Source organism: Ochotona curzoniae, unplaced genomic scaffold, assembly GCF_017591425.1.
Source record: "Ochotona curzoniae isolate NIBS_2020 unplaced genomic scaffold, NIBS_Ocur_1.0 contig_2235, whole genome shotgun sequence".
In the NCBI taxonomy this organism is placed as follows: Eukaryota; Metazoa; Chordata; class Mammalia; order Lagomorpha; family Ochotonidae; genus Ochotona; species Ochotona curzoniae.
This window is the reverse complement of record NW_024465384.1, coordinates 131,989-158,088: the sequence shown is the minus strand read 5'-3', so window position 1 is coordinate 158,088 and position 26,100 is coordinate 131,989. Positions and strand designations below refer to the sequence as shown.

General features: G+C 49.5%; 1 protein-coding gene across 10 annotated transcripts in view; it reads left to right on the top strand.

The window, feature by feature from the left end:
* Nucleotides 1-26,100, top strand: part of CACNA1C (calcium voltage-gated channel subunit alpha1 C) — a 559,109-nt gene that overhangs the window by 463,733 nt on the left and 69,276 nt on the right. For 5 of the 10 annotated variants that reach the window (XM_040972179.1, XM_040972175.1, XM_040972178.1 and 2 more), the window contains exons 15-28: nucleotides 754-874; nucleotides 2,616-2,730; nucleotides 3,353-3,473; nucleotides 3,802-3,871; nucleotides 8,522-8,654; nucleotides 11,910-12,039; nucleotides 13,252-13,311; nucleotides 17,207-17,313; nucleotides 20,117-20,204; nucleotides 20,667-20,774; nucleotides 21,574-21,626; nucleotides 21,953-22,099; nucleotides 23,602-23,803; nucleotides 25,532-25,690. In XM_040972179.1, coding sequence (XP_040828113.1) covers nucleotides 754-874; nucleotides 2,616-2,730; nucleotides 3,353-3,473; nucleotides 3,802-3,871; nucleotides 8,522-8,654; nucleotides 11,910-12,039; nucleotides 13,252-13,311; nucleotides 17,207-17,313; nucleotides 20,117-20,204; nucleotides 20,667-20,774; nucleotides 21,574-21,626; nucleotides 21,953-22,099; nucleotides 23,602-23,803; nucleotides 25,532-25,690 — 1,614 coding nt within the window. Of the gene's footprint in view, nucleotides 1-753; nucleotides 875-2,615; nucleotides 2,731-3,352; nucleotides 3,474-3,801; nucleotides 3,872-8,521; nucleotides 8,655-11,909; nucleotides 12,040-13,062; nucleotides 13,123-13,251; nucleotides 13,312-17,206; nucleotides 17,314-20,116; nucleotides 20,205-20,666; nucleotides 20,775-21,573; nucleotides 21,627-21,952; nucleotides 22,100-23,601; nucleotides 23,804-25,531; nucleotides 25,691-26,100 lie in introns of all 10 variants that reach the window. The other 5 variants (XM_040972174.1, XM_040972176.1, XM_040972170.1 and 2 more) reach the window with 2 other exon arrangements.

Sequence of the window (26,100 nt, the reverse complement as noted above, 5' to 3'; positions counted from 1 at the left end):
AGCAGCTTTGCCTTTGCCACATCAATGAGCCCCAGCAGGCCTTGCGTTCCCCTTGAGGTTTCCCCTCCCCCAGGGCCCTTAGAATTCCAACTGGGGGCAGGGAGGGGGTGTACCATGCGGGCGGATAAATTTCATGGAGTAGTTTAGAAAATTCTCCTATCCATGGCATCCTGTGGTCAAGTAATAAATGGTGCATGAGAGTCCCTGAGTGCTCTGGTCAGGGAGGAGAGGCTGGCGGAGCTGTGTCTTGGCTTCCCACATTCTTGCCCAGGGTTGGGGTAAAGATGTAACTAGGCCATCAGATACTAAGGTGTCACTTATTTGAGCTCAAAATTGATTGGATGGCTAGGTTAAATTACGCAAGTGATGTTTGTTGCAGGCCAAAATATGCAAAAGTCTTAATGCCAGGAATGACTGGTGTTTGGAAATTGGGTTTGATATGGCTTAAAAACACGTTTGCAATAGTAAATCCTCCCCTCCCCGCACCCCCCCCCCGAGCTAACTGGGGGGTCACCTCATGCATTGTGTGTGGATGGTCGCAGGGGGTCAGTCCACCCTACCTGAGGATGAGTTTACACTCACCCAGGTTAATATCACAGAGTCCCTGGGGTAGAGCCTGGGGGCCAGGAGGAGGGAAAACAGTGGACAAGAGATTCTGCACTTGTGTTGGCATAGAGGGGCAGGGCAGGGGAATTTTGGGGTTTGCTGTTGGTCTAACGCTGTGTCCCTTATTGGTGGGAATGTGTCATTCAGATCCTGACCGGGGAGGACTGGAATTCGGTGATGTATGATGGGATCATGGCTTATGGCGGCCCCTCTTTTCCAGGGATGTTAGTCTGTATTTACTTCATCATCCTCTTCATCTGTGGGAATTGTATCCTTTGCTGCTGACCCCGATCCCTCAGCCTGCGGCACAATGCCAAATCGGTGTGCCTTCCAGGCCTGGCATAGGGCACAGAGCCCCAGGCATTCTGGCAAGCTTGGGGAAGGGGAGGTGTTACTGCTTTGGGGAAGATACACATCGTAGCCTAGGTCTGCTTCGGCAGCAGAGTCAGGCGTGGGTGGAAGCCCCTATCTGGGCCTGTTCAAGTGGCCTCCTTGCTCCACTCCTAGGAGGCGGGTTCTCATCAGACTCAAGGTGAACAATGACCCTAGTGTTATGGCCTGAACAGCCACTCCCCTGAACTCCTCCGAAGAGTCGGGCACTCCGCAGCTATGGGAGGGAAGGTGGGGAGCTGTTGCACCTGCTGGGGAGCAAGGGTACTCAGTGAAAGATGTCAAGCCTTTGTCCTTGAAATGACCTTTGTATCTCCTCCCTGATTTTCACTCTGTGTCTCTCCCTCTGAAGCTGCTTCCCAAGTTGGTTGGTCTCAGGCCAAAGCCGACAATGAGCTTGACCCTGAGCCAGGTCCCAGGAAGGCTATCTCCAGAGGCAGGGAGGGAAAGTGCAAATAGCGCTGGCCAGGGCTACAGGACACAGACCCCAGTTGCAGCTAGGGCATGTGTGGCCAGTGGAGCCTGCCAACAGGGCTCCCCACTCTCCAGCTGAGTGCCATCCTCTGGCGCCTCATGGGCTCTCTCTTGGCACCTACCAGTGGCGTTCATAAGATGCGCATCCCTGATGGGCATGGCTGAAATCTGAAGTGCTTGGAAAATCCAGAACTTCTAGACCTCTGAAACATTCCACACCATGAAACTCAGTACCTTGCACAAAATGATTTAAGGAGTACCTTGTATAAGGCATGTATGAAATACAAGAGAATTTTATGTTTACACTTAGGTCCCATTAACAAAGTATCACAGCATGTCTAGGCAAATAATCCAAATTGCAAAAGAAAAAATAGAAAGAACATCTGAAGCACTTCTTGTCCCAAGCCTTTTTGGCTCAGGGGTCCTCAACAGACTGTAAGAGAATGCTACTGACTGGTAGCAGGGAATCACTCTGAATTTCATGTGGTGACACAGGCTAGGCCCCTACCACAGCCCTGGCCCCTATGCTTCCGTGCAGGAAGCCATTGCCTGTTTGGGTTTCTCCTCTCCTGTCTAGAATATGATGGGAGTTGTCTGGGCACCTGAGAGAGTGGAGGCTAACTGGTACTACCCTGAAGACCTCTTTCTCTGCCAGCATTTCTGTTGGGAGAGGAGGCAGAATGGGGAGATTTGGGATTTTCAAGTTTTACCAGCTCCAGGTGAACCCACCAAGGGCCTTTGTATGTGTGGGTTCACTTGGAGACGTCGCAGGGACAGTAGGCCACCTTCTCAGGGCCAGGCACAATGAGTTACAGTGCCAGTGACAGCACTGTTCTCAGCAGGGAAACATGAAATGCCACAGTTCAAGGGCAAGGCAGGGCTTGCTGCCTCATTCCCACCCCAGGCTAGCCTGCAAATTCATCTGGTCTTCTAAGCCCCACAGAAAACCATAGGTGGCTAATAGGGTGGTGGGAAAGGAAGCAGGAGGGTCGCTGCTGCGCTCACCTTGAGAGGAGAACCAGTGTCGGTCAGGCTGCCTTTGCCAGGAATCTCTACTCCCATGCATCCTGTCCCCTCCCTGTCCCCTGTGCTCTCCAAACACCCCAAGGCCAAGCGTCATTTTCTTTAAGAATGGACACAAACAGATATCCTACTGAATGTGTTCTTGGCCATTGCTGTGGACAACCTGGCTGATGCAGAGAGCCTTACGTCTGCCCAAAAGGAGGAAGAAGAAGAGAAGGAGAGAAAGAAGCTGGCCAGGTAACCCTCTACACTCACCCAGGCCCAAGATCCAGAATTCTAGTTTTGGAAAACCATTGATTCCCACTGGTTGGGGAGGGAGGCTTGGATACTGGCCTCTGGGGACCCCCACTCCTAGAAGGGTCCTGAGTTTGGAATTTCTGACCAAATCGTGGACCTCTGCTGATCCTGAGTGTTGCTCTAAAGCGGGATCATTGTAGCTTGCAATCCCGACCAAGGTGTTGCATTTCCCCCACCAGAGAAGGCATTGGAGGTGGGAATGTAGGGTGAGGAAGGAGGAAGCCAGTTTTCAGAGGGGTGGCGAACATGCAGCTTTCAGAGGGAGGCCTCCTCCCTGCTGCGTACTTCATATCTAGTGAGAAGAACATGAGACTGGCCCCCTTCACTGCACATCCTCCATCTTGATGAGATAGGCAGTGTGTTCACCTGGCACCAGCTAAGAGCTGGCAGGGCTGGAGGGTGGAGGCAAGCAGGGAAAAGTGCAGCCAAGCTCAATGGCACTTAGAATGTTTCCTGGTGGTGCCTGCAAGGACTGTGCTCCCGGCAGCCTAGCAGACCCCATGGCAGCTCCCTGTCACTCCAGTAAACATCTGTTTATCTTTTCTTCCTGCTGACCGGTCAGGACCGCCAGCCCCGAGAAGAAACAAGAGGTAGTAGGGAAGCCAGTTGTGGAGGAGGTCAAGGAGGAGAAAATTGAACTGAAATCCATTACAGCTGATGGGGAGTCCCCACCGACCACCAAGGTGAGTTGCCATCTCCCCCAAGAAGTTATGGGGCCATGGCTCAGAAAAGGGGTGAGGCCTGGTCTTCCCAAGAAGAAAGAGGGAGGCCACCGAGGGGAGGGGTGGAGAATGAAGCCTATGCACTGGAGGAGGAGAGCTGGGAGACCAAGGAGAAGACACCTGCTTTGATCCCAGTGTCTGCTGTTATCCTGAAGGGAAATGTGTCAGGGGACAAGGACACGTTTTTGAGCTCAGCCCCTGATCATTATCGCAGTTCCAGGGACACTCTGGGCCTCTAACACTCTGGAACACACCTAACTTCTTCTCCATCCCTTCCTTGGCTGCCTAGATCAACATGGACGACCTCCAACCCAATGAGAGTGAGGATAAGAGTCCCTACCCTAACCCGGAAACTACAGGTACCAGTCCCACTGAATCTTGAGCTAAATGTTAAGTGCACCTGGGATGAGCCATGAATTATGGAGCAGTGGCTTCAGTTTCTTTGTACAGATATGTGGTACTGTCTAATGTCTCCTGTCTCTGTGTTTGTTTATAGTTTCTTTATAGTGCTCATACGAGGCTGGATAAGATGATAACTGAGCAAGGCTGCTGTGTCCTTTGGAAGCTAGATTCTATGTACCACAGGGCACCTGACATTCTCTGTTGGTTAAACTCATTATTTACTTGTATACTTTACTAGTATAGCAAGTGTTGCTATGTTCTCACGTCTGCCTGTACTCTTAGTTAGAAAGCAGAGCTGGGTACAGGGGTGGCTACCACCCTCACCCCACATCCCACCTGGCAAAGCACTTACAGCTCTCTTACTGCAAAATGAGTTCACTCTGACCTTGTCTTCTCCTGCCTCTTTTTGACATGTGAATGGGATTTTAATGTCCCAGGTCTTTGACTCTCCTTGGAGATTTACTTGCCATGCTTTCAGAAGTCTCACATCCCATCTGAGCCCCAGGCTTTCTCTTGCCTTACCCAGAATGAATGATGATGATGTTGTCACCTAAAGCTTGGAGTCAACCTTACAAGGTCAAAGTATCTGTGTGTGTGTAGACCAGGCTGGTCAGCAGGTGCAGTGATGGGATGCCTTCCTCCTCTGGCAGTTCTTACAGGGACACACAGGCTCCTTCTGTGATCGCCCACTCTCACTCGTGGTCCCTCGCCCTGTTCCCTGAGCTAATTAGGTAACAGGATTGGGCATCCTGAGGCTTAGACAGAGAGGTGAGCAGGTAGATATGTCCATGTTGGGAGTATTTTGAAGTCTTAAAGTCTTTTGCAAGAGGTAGGGAAGAAGTTGTGTTGGCTGAATGAACAAACCTTAAAGTGACATTTTTTGAAATAAATGGGGGAAATTGAATATGGACTGGGAAATACATGACCGCGGATGGTTTTTATTCATCTTGTTGATATAAAAAGCTTATTCTAGTTCTGCTTTTCAAGTGCCCAGATTCTTGTTTGAATGTCTGACTTTAGAATACTTCAGCAGCTCAAGGATGGAAGCAGGAAAGAGAAATGGAACAAGATCTGCAAAATGTGAGCAGTGGCTAAGGCGGGACTGTGGAGACTTCCTGCTAAACTCGTAGGCATATGTTTAAAGTTAACAGGAAAGGGCATTAATGCAGCAAATCCCTGAGCGTGTGGGCAGGGTCTCCAACATGCAGCTTCCTGGCTTACAGCAGAGAGATGATATGGATCCACCATCTCTTCACAGCCGCCACTTACCCCCTGCCATAGTCAGGCCCAAGCCGGTTCCTCCCTCCTACATGGCTGTGTGGCAGAGCTCTTGCATCTAGGACAGTCATTTCAAATTCTATTATTTGGAATGCACTCTTGACTTTTTTCTTCTTTGTGGCTCTAATGAAATCAAAGAGAAGAATGTCAAGGACAAAAACAAAAAATGACTGATGATGACAACATGGTCTCCATGGTGGCCATCATGGAAATGTGCCTCCCATAACCCAGTAGGCCATGCAGATTCTTGGAATCCTTGTGTTTCCGAACACAAAAAAAAAGCTAATCCCACACTCTACTAAATCTGCAGGGTTCTTAGGATTTTTCGGACTGTCTTCTTCCGTCCTGCATACCCTTGCCTTCATTTCTCTTGGTCCCAGGCATCACTGTGCCTTTATTTTGAGATCAGTGATCCACAGATAATTGAGGCTATCCTACTTTCAGCACCCAGGAACCAAATTATGGGCACTGCCATCAGTCATGGAGAAGTAAGCTCACGTACTGACTGCTTATAAAGCATCTGGATGGGCCAGGCAGGGAAAGGTCAGTGGGGAAGACAGTTAAGAAGCCAGAAAGCAAAACAGTCAAAGAGGTAATAGTATCAGGTGATGTGAAGATGAAGAAAATCCAGGGCTATGTATGCTAAGATGTCTGAGCAGGACGGGTGGCTTTGACTGTGCGGTTGGTGAAGAATTCTTAAGCAACCATGACTTCTATGCTGGAACCCCAATTATTTCAGGAAATCAGAGGAAAGAGCTATGTCGGTTGGGATCCAGCAGGTGTGGAATGTTGGATGGGAGCTGTGGCTGCGGAGGACTCCAAAGAGAACCAGAAAGTCTGGGACAGAGAGAACAAAAGCAGAGAGCCAGCTGATGAAACTGGGAGAGCAGCCAGGAGCAGAATTGGGTGGGGTGTGGTCTAGGGTCAGCAGGGTTCCCCAGCAATAGTCGATAGTCAATGGTGAGAATCAGCACTGGGGCAGGCAGAAGACGAGGCAGTGGTTCAGGCAAGACAGTGGCACAACCAGGTGGCAGTGCTGGACTCCACTTTGCAAGTTGGGCCTACTGGGTTTTTAACAGCTTAGGTGCTGGAGAGAAAGAAGAATGAGGATGTTTCTGGAATTTTCTGTCAGAGCCAGTAAAGAGAAGAAACCTCACACTTTTGACCCTGCACCACTTGCCTTTGTTTTAGCCAGAAGGAGGGAGTGTGTGAAAGCGTGGCTGGCTCTGTAAGATGAACTCTGCAGAACTGTCTTGTTCAAGCCAGATTGGTCTACACCTGACTTTCCTTTGGCGAAACCCTCTTCCTTGGGGAGGAGGGCAGGGAGTGGAGATGGAAGTTCAGTCTCAGCAACAAGAAATAACGGTTCCTGTGTTCTGGGCATAGCTTCTCCATCCCAGACCTCTAGCACACAGATAGATGGATCCAGTGCCCTAGAAATCAAATGTCTGCAGCTTTGTATACAGATGGTCATTCTCTGGTGTACAGGTGCTCAGGGAAAGCTAGATAAAGGGGACTATTTAGAAGCTCTATTTCAGAGAGGAAGATGAGGAGTGGTTCTGATGATAAGAGAGAAGTTGGAAAGATGAAAGCACGTAGTGAGTGGGTTTGTTCCCTGGGGTGGCTAGCATAGATTGCCATATACTGGGCATTTGGCCTTGCAGTTAAGACTCCACTTGGGATACCCACCTCCTATGTGAGATTGCCAGATTCCCAGCTTTGGCTCCTGGCAGCAGCTGACTACTTGCCAGTGGAGATCCTGAGAGTTAGTAGGGATGTTTCAAGTACTTGGGTTCCTGCCACCCAAGTGGGTGACCTGGATTAAGTTTTAGCCTCTTGACTGCTCTGGTCCAGTCCTGCCTGTGGTAGGCATTTGGGGGAGTGAATCAGTCGAAGGAAGGGCTCTCTCGCGCTTCATTTGCCACATGTTGGACCTCTTAGAAACAGAAATGCATCCTCTCACTGAAGTTCAAAATCGGGGTGCTCTTTCTGGAAAGTTCTAGGGAAAAATCTACATTGACCTCTGCCTGGTGTCTTAGGCTTGCTGGCAAGTCTTGGCCTGTGCAGGTTTCCTCCAGCGTCTGCCTATGTCTTCACAGGTCCTCCTTCCTCGCAGGAGCCACTCAGCCAGAAAGAAAAGAATTGTGATTAAGATCAATATATTTGGCTAGAAAGTCACTATTTTAGAAACAAAAGAGATTTATTTATTTTTATCAGAAAGGCAGATATACAGAGAGGAGGAAAGACAGAGAGGATGATCTTCTGCCCAATAATTCACTCCCCAAGTGATCACAATGCCTCACTCCCCAAGTGACCGTAATGCCTCTTGCTGTGCCAATCTGAAACCAGGAGCCAAGAGCCAGGAGCCAGGAGCTTCTTCTGGGTCTCCCACACAGGTGCAGGATCCCAAGGCTTTGGGCTATCATCAAATGCTTTCCCAGGCCACAAGCAAGGAGTTTGATCGGATGTGGAGCTGTTGGGATTAGAACCAGCATCCATATGGGATTCTGGCGCATTCAAGGCAAGGACTTTAGCCACTAGGCCAGACCCAAAAGTCACTACTCTTAACTCCCATGCTGTCACCTTCTCTCCTCTAAACATTTCTGCATACCTGAGATGATGAGATGGGTGGTGCTTCTGCACTTGAGCAATAGACTTGAAGGCAAAAGAATACATGTTTGACATTGGTTCTCATTGAATATTGCTACTGAAATGGAGAACTAAGGAGCTCCTTTAATGGGGGGTCAGCCTTTGAATGAGGGGCCTGTTAGGGGCAGTATTGATGTCCTATTATCCCTACATGATTTTTGTTGTTGTTTCAGAAGTGAAGAAAGTAGTGGTTTTAAATTCTTGGTATTCTCTAAGATAGAGTTGGTTCCAGGGAGTCCACATGTCAGTTGGACTTTACCTTTCCTCTACCTGCCGCCAGAATGGAGGATAAACACCTGACCATGCCCTGATTGTCCATCTTGGATCTTCCAGCCAGGATGACTGACCATCCCACTCTCCCCAAGATGGAGGAGGGAGTACCTGTGATGTGGTGATGTTAATATGAAAGGTGGATAGTCCTGAGTGAACCATGACAGGCCGGTCACCATATTTGCATCCCCCTATAGTTGTGTATGGGCCAGGAAATCCCGTTTCTAACAGGGATATGCTCCCACAGTGAAAACACAGCAGACACAAGGAGATCTGCCCTGGCTGGAACCCTGTTTTCTGAGATATAAATGATGTCTCCATCCTGCCAGTGGGAGGGTCTCTCTAGAGACAGAGGGGTAAAAATATAAGGAGAGCTGGAGTCATTTCAAATACTGCTGTTTTACCTGCAGGCGAAGAAGATGAGGAAGAGCCCGAGATGCCTGTTGGCCCTCGCCCTCGGCCACTCTCTGAGCTGCACCTGAAGGAAAAGGCTGCGCCTATGCCGGAAGCCAGTGCATTTTTCATCTTCAGCCCCAACAACAGGTACATGGGAAAGGTGGCCACAGTGAGACTGTGTTCTGTCCATAACACAAGCCTAGCAGATATACCTGTGTCTTCCCTGAATGCTGCATTGGGATTCTTCCAAATCCACAACTTGAATAAACAGATGCTGGTTTATGGGAGAGTACTGAATTCTGAATAAGACAATCTGTGTTTATTTTTCCTCCCCATTTTTAGAAATGTACAAACTCTGCTTTTTTTTCTTTTTGCTTGATTTTCCTTGATAGTTACTAGCCTTTTGAACTTAATAAAATTAGACTGTAAACTTAGTAAAGTACCGTAGTACTATAACTTATAAAATTATACTTTATAAATTTATAAATATGTATTAATTTTGTATATAGTTATAAACTTATTGAAGTTACTTAGCAACCTTCATATCATAACTTAGGAAAATTAGACAGTATCTTAACCTCCCATTTTGGACAGAACCACAGGCTATTTTGACTCAAATTCTTCCTATTTCTGTTACTGCTGATTAGTGTTTCAGTCCTAACCTTTATTTGTCAATGGACAAGTGAGATGTTGTCATTATTACTATTTAGGCCATAGGGGGCGGTGTGAAGAGAAATCTTTCTTGGTTCATTCATTCTCCATGTGATCCCAATGGCCTGGACTGTACTAGACTGAAGTCAAGAACATGTACCTCCATCTAGGTCTCCCATGTAAGTGGCAGGGCCCCAAAGACTTGGTCCATCTTTTGCCACTTTCCCAAGAGCGTTAGAATAGAGCTGGATTGGGCCTGGCGTGGCGGCCTAGGGGCTAAAGTCCTCGCCTTGAATGTACCGGGATCCCATATGGGCACCAGTTCTAATCCTGACAGCTCCACTTCCCAACAAGCTCCCTGCTTGCAGCCTGGAAAGCAGTAGAGGATGGCCCAAAATCTTGGAAACCTGCACCCGTGTGGGAGACCCCTGGCTCCTGGCTTTGGCTCAGTGAAGCACGAGGCATTATAGTCACTTGGGGAGTGAATCATCGGACAGAAGATCTTCCTGTCTCTCCTCCTCTCTCTATATATCTGACTTTGCAATAAAAATAAATAGATCCTTTTTTTAAAGAATAGAGTTGGATTGGAAGTAGAGCAGCCAGAATGCAAGCCATTTTTTATAAGGTATTCAGGCCTCACAATGGTGCCACAAAACCAGCTCCCTTACCGTGTGTGTGTGTGTGTGTGTGTGTGTGTGTGTGTGTGTGTGTGTGTGCGCGCGCGCACGCGCAATCCAACCCATTCTTCAGCAAATATTTTCTTTCTTCCTAAAGTGCATTCTCTGGAAATTCTTTCTAATTCCTTTATGGAAAATCCACCATGCTTCTCTTAATGATTGCTTTCTTGCTCTTCAGAGGTCACTTTGCTATGTATAAAATTATTCTACTGTAAAATTGTCTGTGACTCCAATAGTAATTCCTCAGTTAACAGTCTACCTGCTTTTATTGTATGCCGCTGGCTCTGATATGGTACAGGCTTATTACCATATCCCCTGGCATGCATCTCTTCATTTATCTTACATCTCCTTGGTAGATGGATTCATATTTCTTTCCCATAGAACATGTTGAGCCCTGATCTTTAAATAGTGGATCTCCTTAATTCTTTAATCTTTCCTTGTGGCACTCCAGTTAATTCTGTTAGACTGTCTCATCATGTCTTCCCCATCTCTTACGTCTTTATCTCTCTTCTCGCTTTCATTATTCTGGGTGATTTCCTCAGCTATGCCTTCCAGTTTCATAATTCTCTTTTTAACTTTGAATCACTATCTAAATCAGCTTTTATTGATGATTATATTTTCTCATGTTTATGTCATTAAAGATGTCAAATATGGTTGTTTTATATTCTACCTGATATTTCCATTATTTTGTGGGGGGGGTCCCAAATCATTTAATTCTTTTTTAAAGCGAAGATTTTTTTTTTTCTGAAAAGCAGAGTTACAGAGAGAGAAGGAGAAACACAGGGAGGAGTGGTTAAGGGAAGATTATCCATCAGTATTTATTCCCCCAAAGATTGCAACAGCGCTGGACCAGGCCAGTTCGCGATCTCAGAACTTCATCTTCTTTAGTAGGAGTTCTGATGATGTGAACTGGGACTGGGTGCGGGGTTTTCTTCCAGACAGCCCTTGGCTCAGCTTAAGAGTCCCAGGCTCTACAGCCATGCTTGTTTTCCTGGCAGCATTGTTGCTATTAGCTTCTCTCTTCAGGCAGTACTGCCCTTCCCTGTTTAACTGAAATGCCAGAAGCAGAAGTCTGAAGGCCTGGGTTCAAGTCCTGGGCTTCCCACACTGCATGCCGTTTGTCTAGACAAGCCCTCCCTCCTGCACTGTTGTCATTGGGAGAACGTATCTAAGCCACCGGGGCATACAAGGAGTGGGCACTGGTGTGCAGAAGTCCAATGGGCAGTCCTTGGCATCAGTCCTGAAACGTGGAATTGAACTGCATGTTCCAAACTTTTACCTGGCCGCAGACCATATAGCCAGCGAGTTCGTTCCTCTGACTCCTGGCATGGGCACCTGCAGGTAGCTCTGTTGTTCCCTGGGCATAAAAAAAAGAAGTAAATGCCTTAAAGTAGGTTTTCTTTATATTAATAAAGAAAAGAAAGTACCCAAACATGTTCCAGCTGCTAATGTCACAGCAGCATGTGGATTCTCAGGCAGGGGTCTCAGACAGTATGCTTCCCAAGGTCAAAGAGGGTTTGCTGCTCTGCCAGGGCCTGGGGACCAGCTGGGTTCTATGGAGGTGTGCATCACAGGGATGGGCTAGGGTTGGCCAGAAGATTTCAGCTACGGGGCCTAGCACAGTAGCCTCATTGCTAAAGTCCTCACTTTGCACATGCCAGGATCCCATATGGGTGCCATTTCATGTCCTGGCTGCCCTGCTTCCCATCCAGCTCTCTGCTTTGGGGCTGGGAAAGCAGAAGAGAATGGCCCAAGGCCTTGGGACCCTGCACCCACATGGGAGACCTGGAGGAGTTTCCTGGCCTCTAGTTTCAGATTGGGTAAGCTCTGGCCATTGTGTCCATTTGTGGAGTTAATCAGTGGACAGAAGATCTTTTTCTCTGTTTCTCCTCTTCTCGGTATATCTGACTTTCCAATGAAATGTCAGATATACAGTTAGGTTACTCGGGTTAGAGTTAGGGGTTACTCCCAAAACACAAGCCAAGGCAAAGAACAGAGGGGAGCAGCTCTTGAGGCCCCGAGAGCAGCTCTGCCTGTGTGTCCTGACAGCTCTGTCTTCTCTCTCTCCCGGCAGGTTCCGCCTCCAGTGCCACCGTATCGTCAATGACACAATCTTCACCAACCTCATCCTCTTCTTCATCCTGCTCAGCAGCATCTCCCTGGCTGCCGAGGACCCTGTGCAGCACACCTCCTTCAGGAACCATGTACGCTCCCCATGCCCTCCTCCCAGTAGTGTCCCCTTTCCCAGCACTTCTTGTTGCTAACTTCATTGTCCCACCAAATTGTCCAGGTTCAAATCCTCGATTCGGGTCCACCATCTGCATTACTCTAAGGGCTTTAAGTTTTGGTGAAAACACACCCTAGGGCCACCAGCAAGTAGGAGAGTGGGCATCTGAATGCCTGGGGCCACTTGGGGAAGCATTTAAGATCAGGTCTGCCCCTGCTTTGTGGATATTCTCCCAGGAAGCTCAGGTTCTTTGTACACTTACAACAGTGTGGCCACTGGCTTCCTGCCCTGTTCCTGATGTGTTCTGACCAGAAGCCAGTGTGAGGACCCAGCTGAGAGGAGGGAGAGCCCCAGGAACCCTCTGGAGGGTCTTCTGTAGAGGAGAGCTGCATCTGGAGATCCGGCCAGTGCCCTGCTGGACAGCAGTAAAGGCTGGAGTAAGACTCAGAGTCTTACTCAAAGTCTGGGAGCTTTATCAGATCCCAGCCTATGGGCATGACTTAGATCAGACCCCATTGGCCCACACAATAGTCCTGCAGCCAGTGGGGGACCAAAGCTGTCTGACTGAGCTTGGAGGTGCTGGTCATTATGCTGATCCAGCACCTGAGGTCTTATAGACCATTCTCCACCTGGATTTACCCCACCTGCATAACGCACCTTCCCACCCCCGTCCCCGACCCCGCCCTCTTGACAGAGTCCCAGTGGGCTGAGTTGGGTCTCTTAACAAATCAGATAAATGAACATGCATCCAGCCAGAGGCTATTGAGACCTGCTACCAACTGAGTCCTGCTCCGGAACTTCACGAGTCTGGGGGCTCCACACTGTGCCGTTCAAAGGCCCCACTTGGGAGCCCATGCCCCCAGCTGTCCATCTCCCAGCACAGGAGGGGTGCCTTGTTTTGAAGTGGGGTTCCTTTGCTGGTGACCCATCCATTGACCTCTCCTGCTCTGCTTTCTCCCCCTCCCCACCCCTCCTACCTGGTTTCATTTTTGTTTTGCAGATTCTGTTTTATTTTGACATTGTTTTTACTACCATTTTCACCATTGAAATTGCCCTGAAGGTAAAGCCTGATGACCTGCTCTCTCCTTTGGCCTCTCTGCTCTTGCTGCTGCCTGTGGCTAACACACACGCTGGTGCTGATGTTGGGGTCTTGGTCACAGCCACTAATCTGATTCTGCTTATTTTTCAGATCCTAGGCAATGCAGACTATGTCTTCACTAGTATATTTACATTAGAAATTATCCTTAAGGTAAAGCCACCTGAGCCACGCCTCCTGCTCACCTCTTGCTTTGTGTCCCGCTGTTCTATTCTGTTTGCTTCAACCTCTCTTTCCCTGCGCTCAAGCCTGCAATGGGAAGAGTTCGCACCTGTCCGTCTGTGTTGTCCTCAAAACCTGTGTCCTTGAGAGCTTCCTTTCTGGCCACCCTGGGGCAGTTCATGATCTGGAGGAAGCAGAAAGCTGAAGGAGCTGCCATTAATGCTGTTGTGTCTCTGGTTGGACCCTGTGGCCATCAACAATGCTCTCATACACGCTCGTGCTCACATAGCTAATGCTCACACAAGCTCACAATGCACTCTCAAGTTCACACACACACACGAGCATGCACACATGAGCTCACGCATGTGAACTCACACACCATACAGCTCTCTCTCTCTCTCTCTCTCTCACACACACACACACACACACACACACACAAAGAGCTCTCACTGTCCCCAATTCTCCATGACACAGCTGTACTCAGAAGTCTCCTGACTTCTTACCCAGAAGGAATGCCCGCATGATCCCCCCAAATGGACTGCTTTGGGGGGGCAACCAGGAGTCGTTTTACTAGTGTTCTTGGATGACCATGGCACTTCCCTCAGGACTCAGGCCTAAGCCAGAGTCAGGCAAAATCTAGAGCTCGTCTGCCCACAGAGGTTATCGGCAGGTGACAGCAGGTAGCTTCTGACTTCTCAATCACCTACTGAAAAGTTTGGTGATAATTCCTTTTGCCCTATACCAGACAGAGGGAAAAATGTATTTCCAGCTCAGCAAGGGAGTAAAGTGAGAAGCAGGTGCCAGCTGGTGCTCACACAGCCAGGCCCCTGCCCCGCTGGCAGCTGGTCCTGTCCTTAGGCCAACTCTGAGCTCCTAAAGCAACATGTGACCAAGCCAGGTCATCTGAGGTCCAGGCTGCATTTGTGAGACCTTGGTCAAACATGCTTCTCTCAGAGCAAGGTTTGGACTCTGCCCTTGCCCGAGGAGACATACCTGCAAGGGCTCAGCTCTGGGAGCGTGATCTCCTTCTTCACCCCACCCCCATCCTGGAGGTTGGCATGAGCTGATGTCCACACCCACCTGGGGTCACTGCAAGCCATATACCCTTCTGCTCTGGGAAAATGCTCAAGTTCTGCCCAGCCCAGGCCCTATGACACTTCTGTCGGGGCAGCTGCAAAACTGAGTAGACGGTGCTTGCAGGGAGCTTCTACCAGCCTCTGTCCTTTGTTCCAGCAAAAACTAAAAGTGTAGTGTGGACTTTTCCTTCCAACTCAGGGAGAACAGATCTGGGTTGGGTCCCAGAACCTTGAGTTGTATTGTTGGGAACCCCTTTCCCAGGCTGAGCTGCTTTACTCCCTGGACTTTAGCCTTAGGGCAGCCAAGTTTTTTTCCAGAGTAAGTGGAGCTGAGGCCAGTTCCTGGGGCCCTGTGGGCCTTGGTGGTGCTATTTCTCCTGCAAGTGGAGGTGAAAGTCTCATTGTGAGTGTTGTCATGGCAAGCCATCTCCCTGCCTCTTCTTCCTGCCAGGGCCCTCTGCCTGGCTGGAAGGCTCTGCCCTCGTAACACTGCACAGGATCACAATGGCTTTCCACTAAAGGATCTGGGACAAGCTGGATCTTAAAACTCAGAGGCTTTAAGACCACATCATTGGTTAGCATCATGCCCAGACTGTGGTGTAGAGGAGAGAGAAGTAGAGTCATGGCCAATATAAGGACATGCAAAGGACAAGTTGCCACTAATACCCAGAAGAGCTGTGGAGAGAAATGGTGCTTGCCCATGACTGAACAGGGGGGCATGTCCCTGCCCTCTTCACTTATGAGCCTACAACCCATCCCCATTCCCTCTGTTGGCTGGAAACACCCCACCAATAGGCTTCCTCTGGGGGGGGATAACTCAAAATTTTTAGGACTACATGGATGACAGTCAGGGGGAAAAAAAACAGCAAAGGAAGAGGACTCTGAGCCTGGCTTCTTCTGTTGCCCTGCACGCCACCAAGAGTTTCAGTGCATGCCCTGTTTCCCCGGCACTTGCTTGCTCTTCCTCCTATAGCCACTCGACCTTGGGGCCTGCCTGGATACTGTCCTTCACCCTGCCCCCATACATGTGCATGTGCTTTCTGAAGTGCTGTCTCATGCAAGGGCCCCCTGACCCCACAGAGCCCCTAGGCTACAGAAGGACAGAAGTAGGTCACTTGAACCCCACATGTCCATGTCCATACTGAATGGACAAGGCTCTGTTGGAGCTCTGTGGTTGTTCAGAGAGTCCAGGTCAGGAGTCAGGAGAGCTCGGGGCCAGTATCTTCTCCTCTAAGGCTGAGAATGAAGTGCTAGGGGAGGTAGATGTCTGGCCTTCTGCAGGCTTAGAGTGGTCTTTGCAGGAGCCTCCTGAAGGCTAACTCTGGGGTCGCAGACATAGGACAGTGAGCCCCCTGACAAGGCAGCTCTCTTCCTCTGCATCTTTTTATGTAATCTACCCACTTCTAAGCACTGTTGCAGAACACAGGTGCCCAAGTCCCCTATGGCCCCCTGGCGCAAAAGATAAGTAGAAAGAATTGGGTTACAAGAGCTATTTTGGTCCCTTTCCCTCCGTGTTTAGCTTTTGAATTGCTCTGCAGATGCCCCGCACTAGGCATGCTCTGATTCCAGAGAGATAAATATGTTCCCATGTGACCAGGAAGAAACCGCTCTCAGCTTTCCTACCATCAGCAGCTCCAGATTCTCATCTCTAGTGGTACTTCCTCCCATTGCCTTTGCCAAGCCTCCTCCTTTCCCTGCCCGGATGTGTGCACCACCTGTAGCTCCCGGCAGCCCAAGGGGAAAGGCTATTTGTTGAGTATCCTAAGTGCTCTGCAAGATGTCACAGTGGCCAAGTCTTGCCTTAGTCCTCAGCCCTGCTGTGAACACCTTTTCAGATTCTTCAAGGGGCTTCCATGTTATTTGTTGCAAGAGCCTCAAAGATGCCAGGGAATGGTGGCCCCGTGACCAGTGTGGGCACCAGACTTGCCCGATAGGGGAAGAATCCAGAATTCAAACCCCAGGCCCATCGACAGATTTGTCTGTGGGAGAATGTTCCATATTTTACATGTAATGACTCAGTTGGTGACCCTTCAACGTGGATATTGAGGCACTCAATATCAGCCTCACTTCTAAGGTGAGGAATTAGGTACCAAGAAATATGTTACTCCAGACTGATGGGAGGGGTTCAGACCCAGCTGTATGGGTTCCTATCCACTGGACCACTTAACCCTTCAGAACACACCATTCCTGCGGGCCACAAACAAGGAATTAGAGTAGATTGGCTTAGCTTTCCAGCACTCAGGAATCACAGGGGGGCCAATAATTAGAGTTATTGGTTAAACTTCTCACCGGGCACTGGAATGACCAACGGTCTTATTTTCTCAAAGACTGAGGGTTTCTTAGGACATGGGGCTGGGCGGCTCAGAAAAGCTGCCTCACCTTTCAGGGTGCCCCCTCGCCGGCCCTCCCTAGCAGGCCCTGAGGGCAAGAGCATTTGGAAAGGAGGTTGAAAAGCGGGCATGCAAGGACAAGAGCCTAGGGACTGTGAGAACAGGACCCCAGAGGGCTGGAGCAGTGGATGTGTGATGGACAAGACGGAGGGAAACTAGAGAGGCCAACAGGGGCTGTTTGAAAGGGCTTTGATTACAGGACTGCGAACTACAGCCTGATCTGCTGGGGCTGGGGGCCTGGTGACAGTATGGTGGCTAAAGAGCCATGTTCTTGACATCATGTCTCTGTCAGTCCTTCCTGATCCCCGTAGGCAGTGTCCAGGTCCCTTCTGGAGGAGGTTGTGGGAGGGCAGTTGGGTGAGGGGGCTCTCTGGAACATGGGCCACATCACCCTCACTGCTGTTTTCTCTGCCCCTGCAGATGACTGCCTATGGGGCCTTCCTGCACAAGGGCTCCTTCTGCAGGAACTATTTCAACATCCTGGACCTGCTGGTGGTCAGCGTGTCCCTCATCTCCTTCGGAATCCAGTGAGTAGGGCTCAACACAGCCCAAGATGGCGGCATGCAGTTAAGAGTGGATCCCCAACTCCGGGGACCTTTCTGAGGGTAGTACAGCATGCTAATGATGTGATGTGCCAGGGCCTCTGGAGAGATACAACATACCTCTTGGTTCACGTTATTTTTTTTTCCCACACTCTTCACGGTAGGACATTTTGGGGGTTGTTGTTGAAATAGCTGCATTTTGTCGGGGCTGTACCCGGTTATAAAGAAACTGGTGTCTCTATTGCCTTTCAACCTGCTCGGTTGTGTGCCCAAAGTCCTTTGGCTGCCAGGAAGCTGCCATTGTCATGACCTTCTCTGACCTTAGAATCCTTCCTCCCTCTCCTTTACCTTGTTGTCCAAAGACTGTGTGTGTTTGTGTGTGTGTGTGTGTGTGTGTGTGAGAGAGAGAGAGAGAGAGAGAGAGAAGAGGAGAGGAGGAGAGAGAGAGTGGGGGGGAGAGAGAAATATGAGGGGAGGATAGAGAGTGGGGGAGAGAGATAAAGAGAGGTGTGAGAAGAGAGGTAGAGTATCTGGGCTGGAGGGTTTTATAAGCTCTCCAGGTGACATTCTTGCACAGCCAAACCTTTTTCAGATCGCACCGCTAATTTGTTCCTCATTCTAAGAACTACTGTGTTATTCCTGCACTTTAACTTTTTGCATTTTTACCTCACCATCAAAACAAAACAAGAGCATGAATTCCATGAGATAGGACAAGGCAAGTGGCGGTATCATTATATTGGAGAGGGGAAATGTTCAAGACTTCAAGAGACTTCCTCAAGGTAGACTCACCTCTACCACAGGCACAAAAAGGCTGAAGTCCCAGGGGGACTTTAGCATCTGTCACCAAGAGGAATTTCAGGGTCACTGAGGAGGGGGTGGAGATTGTGACCTTGGAAGTGAAACCCTTTTCTGTGATCTTCAGTTATGTTATCATCCTAAATCATCTTCCTGGAATCCTTCAGAGCTAGACCACCTAACCTGCCTCCATCACCTAACCTGGGACTTCTTCCACCTGTTTCCTTGCTTTTGGCTTTATGCTCCTTCCATGTGACTCAGTGCAAACTGTCCACGTCCCACGGCTTCTGTGAGAAAGGACACAGTGACAGATAGGAGTGTCCTTGAATCTCAGAATAAGCCTCATGAACAAAGGACCTCTGAACCATCCACTTTCAAGCTCATCATCCCAACTGCAGAAAGAACATCATCGGTACTTACTGAGCCAGTAGACCTTCTCTGGGTTCCTGTGTGGAAGCAGGGCAGCCGCTAGGGACACTGCAGAAGATGGCTCAGCTAGGTGCTTGACAGGGAAAGCTTGCCATAGACTTCAAGCTGCTTATCCTGCTGTGGCTAATAAGTCCTCATGGGTTAAACGAGCAGCTCTGGGAACCAGCCGGGCACATGGCTGCTGGGCCTCGGGAGATGTGCCTCTCCTGCCTCCTTCCCAATGAGGAAGACAGCAGGTACCTAAAGCTCCCAGACACTCTTGTCTTGGCCTTGGTCTCCCTGCTGTGTGGAATCTGTTGAGTAGGAACTGTGGAGTCCTAAAAATGCCAAAATGCAGAGGGCATTCCACATGGAAGTGTCCCAGGTGACTCCCAGGAAATGAATGTGGAGAAATAAATCTCCCCACACCTGCCATCTTCAGCTACAAGGCCAGAGGGAAGACCATTGCTCTGATGGTCTTCAACCGTGAGATCTTCAACAGGCGTATACAAAAGCACTATTGATTCAGTCCATAAGAGAAGGGCACTTCAGACAGCTCATGGAACATGAAATTAAAGGATCAGGTTATTTTTTGGCAATTTTTTAAAGTCCGTGCTTGCAAAGAATCTTTTTAAAAATTTCATGGAAAATCTTTGTTATTAAAAACTATTATCAGGAGCTGTTGTTGTGGCACAGCAGATAAAATTGCTGCCTGTGACCTTGGCATTCCATATGGGAAATGGTTTATATTCTGGCTGCTCCGCTTCCAATCCATCCCTCTCTCTGCTCATAGTCTGTGAAAAGCAGTGGAGGATGACACAAGTGTCTTGGGCCCCTGCCTCCCATATGGGAAATCCACATGAAGCTCCTGGCTCCTGGCTCCTGGCTCCTGACTCCTGACTCCTGGCTCGGGCTTGACCTAGCCCTTGCTCTTATGAGCCTCTCTGGATTATACCAGTGAATAAAAGATCTCTCTTTCTCTCCCTCTCTGCCTGTAACTGTCTTTCAAATCTGTTGATAGTAATTAAAAAAAAAAAACTACATGGTTTACAAAATATTTTTGTACCAATGAAGTTTGTCCCTTTTCCCACAAACTTTTTGAAACATCTGCAAGTGTGCCAAGCCCACTACAAATGACTCACATAAAGTTATCATTACATTCTCACAGCAGCTTTAAGAGTTGGTCGCTGCCCCATTTCACAGATAAAGAAGCAGCATGGCTCAGGGAGGGCAGTCTATGTGTCCCTGCTGACCTGCTGGCTAATGGCGATGCTGGGGTGTGAATTCGGGCTTGCCTTGTTCCAACTCCTCTTCCTCTGACACCGTGGCTGACCTCTCCCTGATCCCAGTAAGGAATATGGCTTTTACTCACCCACAGGAATGGCCTATCCACAGGCAAGCCCAGGGCTCCAAAGGGGACTGTCCCATTCTGTGACCAGAATGGGAAGTCAAGAATGAGCCCCTGGTGGGTAAGTCCTGAGAGACTCCACACCTTGTCAGGTGTGCCTGGGCCCAGCCTGTCAAGATGTCACCTCCTCACATTCTTCCAGAAGCTCAGCTGCTGCCCTGCTTTTCTCTCTCCAAGGTCCAGCGCAATCAATGTAGTGAAGATCCTGCGGGTTCTGCGAGTGCTCAGACCACTGAGGGCCATCAACAGGGCCAAGGGACTGAAGGTGAGAGGCACAGGCCTAGCAGGAAGCTCTGGCAGATGGACACCAGGCAGGCCAGGGTTCGGCCATGTGAGGGGGGCTTTGTTCCTATCACAAGGCCTTGTCTATAATGAGCAGATGACCTCAGCCATTCAGAACCCAGTATCCTAAGTGGTACTGCAAAGGGGAGACCTCCACACAAACCCTGTGTCCCCTCATGGGGAGGAGTCCTCTGTATTCCCACCGCCAACAAGGGGAAGTTAGCAGCGGAGCTTTGGTCACCTAGAATCCCATGGGGACTTTGTTGCACTGGCTTCCATCATCCCCTCACTGCTCAGGGAAGGTGGCTTCACCTCTCTGAGCTGACTTCTTCCACTTGTGGCAGAGGGGTTGCCCGTACTACCATCCCAGAGAGGCTCATGGCATGACAGCAGGTGTTACCTGAAGTGACACCCCTTTCCCTGGCCCCCCTCGTTCCCCCCACAGCACGTGGTTCAGTGCGTGTTCGTTGCCATCCGAACCATTGGGAACATCGTGATTGTCACGACGCTCTTGCAGTTCATGTTCGCCTGCATTGGAGTCCAGCTCTTCAAGGTAAAGTCTCAGCTCTGACTCATGGTGTGCCACCTGCCCTTCCTGTCCATGTTTCCAGGAAAAGGACCTGGCAGACACATGGAGGAGGATGTGGCCCCATCAGACTGAGAGAGGTGCTACAGCCCCACCCAAGCTTCTTAGACTAGTGGAGGATGAAGCCATAGTGGGGCACAGGCCCACCAGGCCAAAGGCCTATCACCTTCTCTGCTCTCCTGCCTTCTTCCACACTGCCCTTCCTTCTGGCAAGAAAGGGGAGACGTTTCCTTCTCTAGAGCCTCATTCAGTCACTTCCTTAACACCTTACTATCTGCCACATCACATTTGCCTTCCCATGTGGTCTTTCAGGTTGGTCTAGATAGCTCTTGCTACTTCCAGCAAGTCCTGTCAACCCAGGGTTATATTTAGCTTCTGCTCATTTCTGCCTTCATCCATTTAGCCCTGCTGGTCCCACACCCAAAACATCTTACCCTGCCCTCCCTTGCCTTTGTGTACTGCAAACTTGCATAAATCCCTTCCCCACTAATCCACACCACCAAGCCCAACTCCTCTCCTTCCTTTCTCATAAGACCTTTCTGGCAAGTCCAAATGTCAGGGGTAGAGCTCCCCTTTGCTGAGTTCCAGCAGCATTCTGGCTGCTTTCCTTTCTGGGTTCTGTCTTCCCCATCCACATTATGCCTCACCTGCAAGTTTTGATCCTACACTCCCTAGCCCAGCGCTAGGCTAAGCTGCGCCCACCAGTTGTTCTGTGGTTGCTTTGTTGATGGATGGACATCTAATCACTCTGTTCTCTGCCTTCCAGGGCAAGCTCTACACCTGTTCAGACAGTTCCAAGCAAACTGAAGCTGAATGCAAGTGAGTACAAGCTGGAGGGCAGCTGTCACCAAACCTGTGAGCTCTGGGGAGCTAGGGCCTTGGCCTGAGAGCAGGGACAGCCCTCCTCCCTCAAACCCAGAAGCAGCACAGCTTCTGCCCCTGTGTCATCTGGCCCCATTGACATAATGTGCAATGTATGTTATCTCCCCTATAAAGTTCTGCCCACTGAAGTTGTTTCCAGTGGCTAAAAGTATGAGGTGTAAGCCTGTGCCATCCTACCCTGCCCCACAAGCCAGGAGTCATTGGTGGCTCAGGTGCAAAGGGAGCTGAGTGACCTCAGAATTGACTTTCTCCTTCTTTCTCAGGGGTAACTACATCACATACAAAGATGGAGAGGTTGACCATCCCATCGTCCAGCCCCGCAGCTGGGAGAACAGCAAGTTTGACTTCGACAATGTCCTAGCAGCCATGATGGCCCTCTTCACCGTCTCCACCTTTGAGGGGTGGCCAGAGTGAGTCAAGGCCCACCTGCCTGATAAGAGAGGGTCTTCTATCATTCCCCAAGTCTTGTTCCTGTTCCACATTAACTTGCTGAGTTCATACTCACGTGTGACCTCACCAGGGCCTGGGAGTGTGTTTGTACAACAACCTATGAACCTCACTCACTGCTGAAGTTTGTGTGGAGAAAGAGGTAAAAGGTAAGTTTATGTTGGTGTAAAAAAAATTTAAAATCCATGAGTAATAAAGGAGCCTTCAGAAAGTTCATGGAAATGCATACCCTGATAAAAAAACACATGGATTTCAAGTATTTTTACACCACGGTAAACTGACCTTTTAGCCTCACATTTCCCCCCAAACCTTCTTGCCATGCTCCCATAGGTCTTTCTTTAATAAGATATGAGCACTTAAGAACTCTAGGAAAAATCAAGTCTTTTTCCTCTTAGCTTTGTCTCTTAACCTCAGCATGAGTCACAGTGTTGAGCTCTCCATCACTGCTGTCATGGCATGTGAGAACAGAGGCTGGGAAGAATTTCTCCATGTTTTGGCCCCCTCCATTGCCATCCTATTTGATCCCCGTGTGCACTTGGAGATGGCAGGACTATCAGAGGAGTCTTGGCTTCATTAGACTCTGCCCCAGTCCCCTTAGAGGAAGCCTTGCCTGTGTTCATGGGAGAAAGTAAACATGGTCAAAGTTGGGAGTCCCAGCTCTCTGCATGGCTGTGCCTTCACACCTGGCCAGCCTGGAAGCCTTTGATGCTGCTGTGTCACCTCCATCAGGCAGCTTTTCTACCAGGAGTTCCATATGGGCACCTGCTTTCCCCCATATGGATTCTAAGGAAATTCACATCAAAAAGTCCCCAAATCGCAATACTTCTGTCAGAGGCAGCACTGGGATCTTTTACGTGAATTGCCATTGTTGTACAGTAAATACAGATCATCCCTAGAGAGTAACTAAGTCCTGTGCAAAGCACAGAGGCAAGTGAGGAGATACTGCCTGCCCTTGCAGAATCACCATCCTCACCGGGTACATGCCCAGACCCAGCTGAGTGGCACAAGTACGTAAACTACCTAAGGATCAAACCAAACCTGGATGCATGATCCAAAGCTCGTGAGCAAAGTTAGTAATTCTATCTCCATGGATACTTGCTGTCAGCTGGATTTATTTTATGTTTTCTCTGACATCCTCCGAGTCCATGCCAGCTTGGAAAGCTGTCTCAATATTTACCAGCTTTTCCATATTTAAAGTGGATGTCCATGGCTCATGCTACGGTTCTTTATAGTTTTGTGTGCCAGCTACTCTACAAGGCAAGGATTGTTGTCTCTATTTTACAGATGAAGAATCTCAGGCTAAAAGAGGTTCTGTGATGTTCCCAAGGTCACCAGGCCAGGAAGTGGCAGGGCTGGGCCTGGGGCTCCCATGCTGGAGCCATCCCAGGGACCCTGGGCTCAGTGGAGCTGTCATTGTGCAGAGGTGACCCTGTTCCTATGCCTCTCCCTCTTTGGGCTCCTGCAGGCTGCTGTACCGCTCCATCGACTCCCACACGGAAGACAAAGGCCCCATCTACAACTACCGTGTGGAAATCTCCATCTTCTTCATCATCTACATCATCATCATCGCCTTCTTCATGATGAACATCTTCGTGGGTTTCGTCATCGTCACCTTCCAGGAGCAGGGAGAGCAGGAGTACAAGAACTGTGAGCTGGACAAGAACCAGGTAGCGCCCCAGGGTGCAGCAAAGGGAGATGGGACAGATGGAAATGTGGCCCATGTAAGCAGTGGCCATGGCCTGCAGCTCATGAACCATCAGGAGAGGCAGGGCTGCGGTCTGGATGGAGGTCCATGTGGATGTCAAGATCTCCTGTGCTCTTCTCAAACAGAACAGGGCTGCCAGCACCCAAGCCAAAGAAATGCCACACATCTCAGATACAGGGACTGTATTGGGTAACACATTCTCATGAAGCTTTTATCAAAGGAGACTGCAAAATAGGCTTATGCCCTGTCTGGAAATTAATAAGCTGGAAAGCACCAGGTGTTAGAATTCAGAGGAGAGAAATAAGAGAGAGTGAGAGCTCTTGGCAGGTGAGGGAGCAAAGAGCTCTGGGAAACTGCTCTTTTGTGTCACTTATCAAACAAGAGGATTGGCGCAGGAGGAGGTTTAAGAGGGAGTAGAGGACCCGGAGCTGGCCCAGCAGACTGGTCTCTGTCCCAGCCTTTGCCCAGGGCTGACCACGCCCATGGCTGAGTAGTGGAGTAGTGGAGCTCTCCAGATGAGCTGCAAGTGCAGTTGCTGTGATTGCCACCAGCAAGCGTTGCCAGGACAGCTAGAACCCCATCTGTGAGTAAGGACTGAGTAGGGGATGGAGGGTGGTGCCCTGAGCACAGCTCCCCCTGCTGGATCTTTGACACCAGCTCATGTGAAGACTCATCCTTCCAGTGGCTCAGTAGACTTTGGATGGAAAGACAGAAAAGAGAGGCCAATCAGAGAGTGTAGGTAAGAGTTGGTAAGAGATTGGCCCAAGTCAGGTGAGTGACAGTACAGATGGGAGGAGGTCGGAGAAGGTAAAATGAGTAAGGCTTGGGGACTGGCTGTGGAGGGGGCAGTGATACTCAACATCCTGATTTAGGGACCTAGGTACAGTGCAGATAAACAAAACAGGCTTTTGCTGGAGTCCCCAGAATATCAATTAACCCAGGAGTTCCTCTCTATCAGTGAACTTTGTCTTCTGATCTTGTGAACATGAACACATATGGAAGGTTGATTTAGGACAGAACAGAAAAATCAAGGCAATGGGCAGGTGCCATTGGCATATCAGGCTAAGCCCCCACCTGTGGTGCCAGCATCCCATCCCTTATGGGTACTGGTTCATGTCTCAGCTGCTTCACTTCTGACCCAACTCCCCACTTATTGCCTGGGAAAGCAAATGCAGGATAGCTCAAGTCCTTGGGTACCTGCAATCATACGGGTCTTTTAAGAGGAAGCCTCTGACTTCTGGCTTCAGATTGGCTCAGCTCTGGCATTGAAGCCATCTGGGAGTGAATCAGCTGAGGAAAGATCATCCCCCCTCTCTCTGTCTCCATCTCTCTGTAACTCTGCCTTTCAAATACAAATAAATATTGGAAGAAAAAGAAATAAGGAAATAGTGGGAAGATGTTCGTTAGGTCCATCTCTCCCAAATGCTGGCTCCCTGCGGAGCAGTAACCAGCCATCACCAGGTGGAAATGAGGAAATATGTCCTCCTGTGATATAAAGACAGAGCATTGACTAGAAATGCCTCTGTCTTGATTAAGGGAGAAATGGAAAAGCAAGACATTTCCCAGAGCTTGCTTCTCCAACTGTCAGAGGCGGGCAGACCCAGCTACGCCTCTCCCCTCATGCAGATGTCTTTAGAACTCCCTCTCTGTCTCTCCATTGCCACCTTACCCCTCCACGGCCTCCTTTCAGCGGCAATGCGTGGAATACGCCCTCAAGGCCCGGCCCCTGCGGAGGTACATCCCCAAGAACCAGCACCAGTACAAAGTGTGGTATGTGGTCAACTCCACCTACTTTGAGTACCTGATGTTCGTCCTCATCCTGCTCAACACCATCTGCTTGGCCATGCAGGTCAGTCCTGGGGGCAGTCTGTTGTCATGGTGCCTGTGATGGGACTGTGCTGGGGAGGGAGGCTCTAACGTTGAAAGTGCTGTATGACAGTCACACTCTGCTACCTCTCTGATAGCCACAAGAGGCAGAAAGAGTGGACAGCTCGCCTCTTCTCCCAAGAAAGGCCAAGAGTCCTTCTCTGCTCTCTGAATCCATAAGACTGTGGGTTGACCAAGTGGTGGGAAGGGAGAACAGAGGCTGTGCTCAATCAGCATTATGGGGAGGGCATGGGTGACAAAGAGGTTCTCTCTTCTTCTGTTCGATTGGTCAACTGGTCCCTGCACTCTTGGGAGTGTCAGGAGCCTCCATAAAGTCCTTACAATCTACCAAAGAAAGCACACGGAACTCTACTGCACTGCTGCCAGTGATGG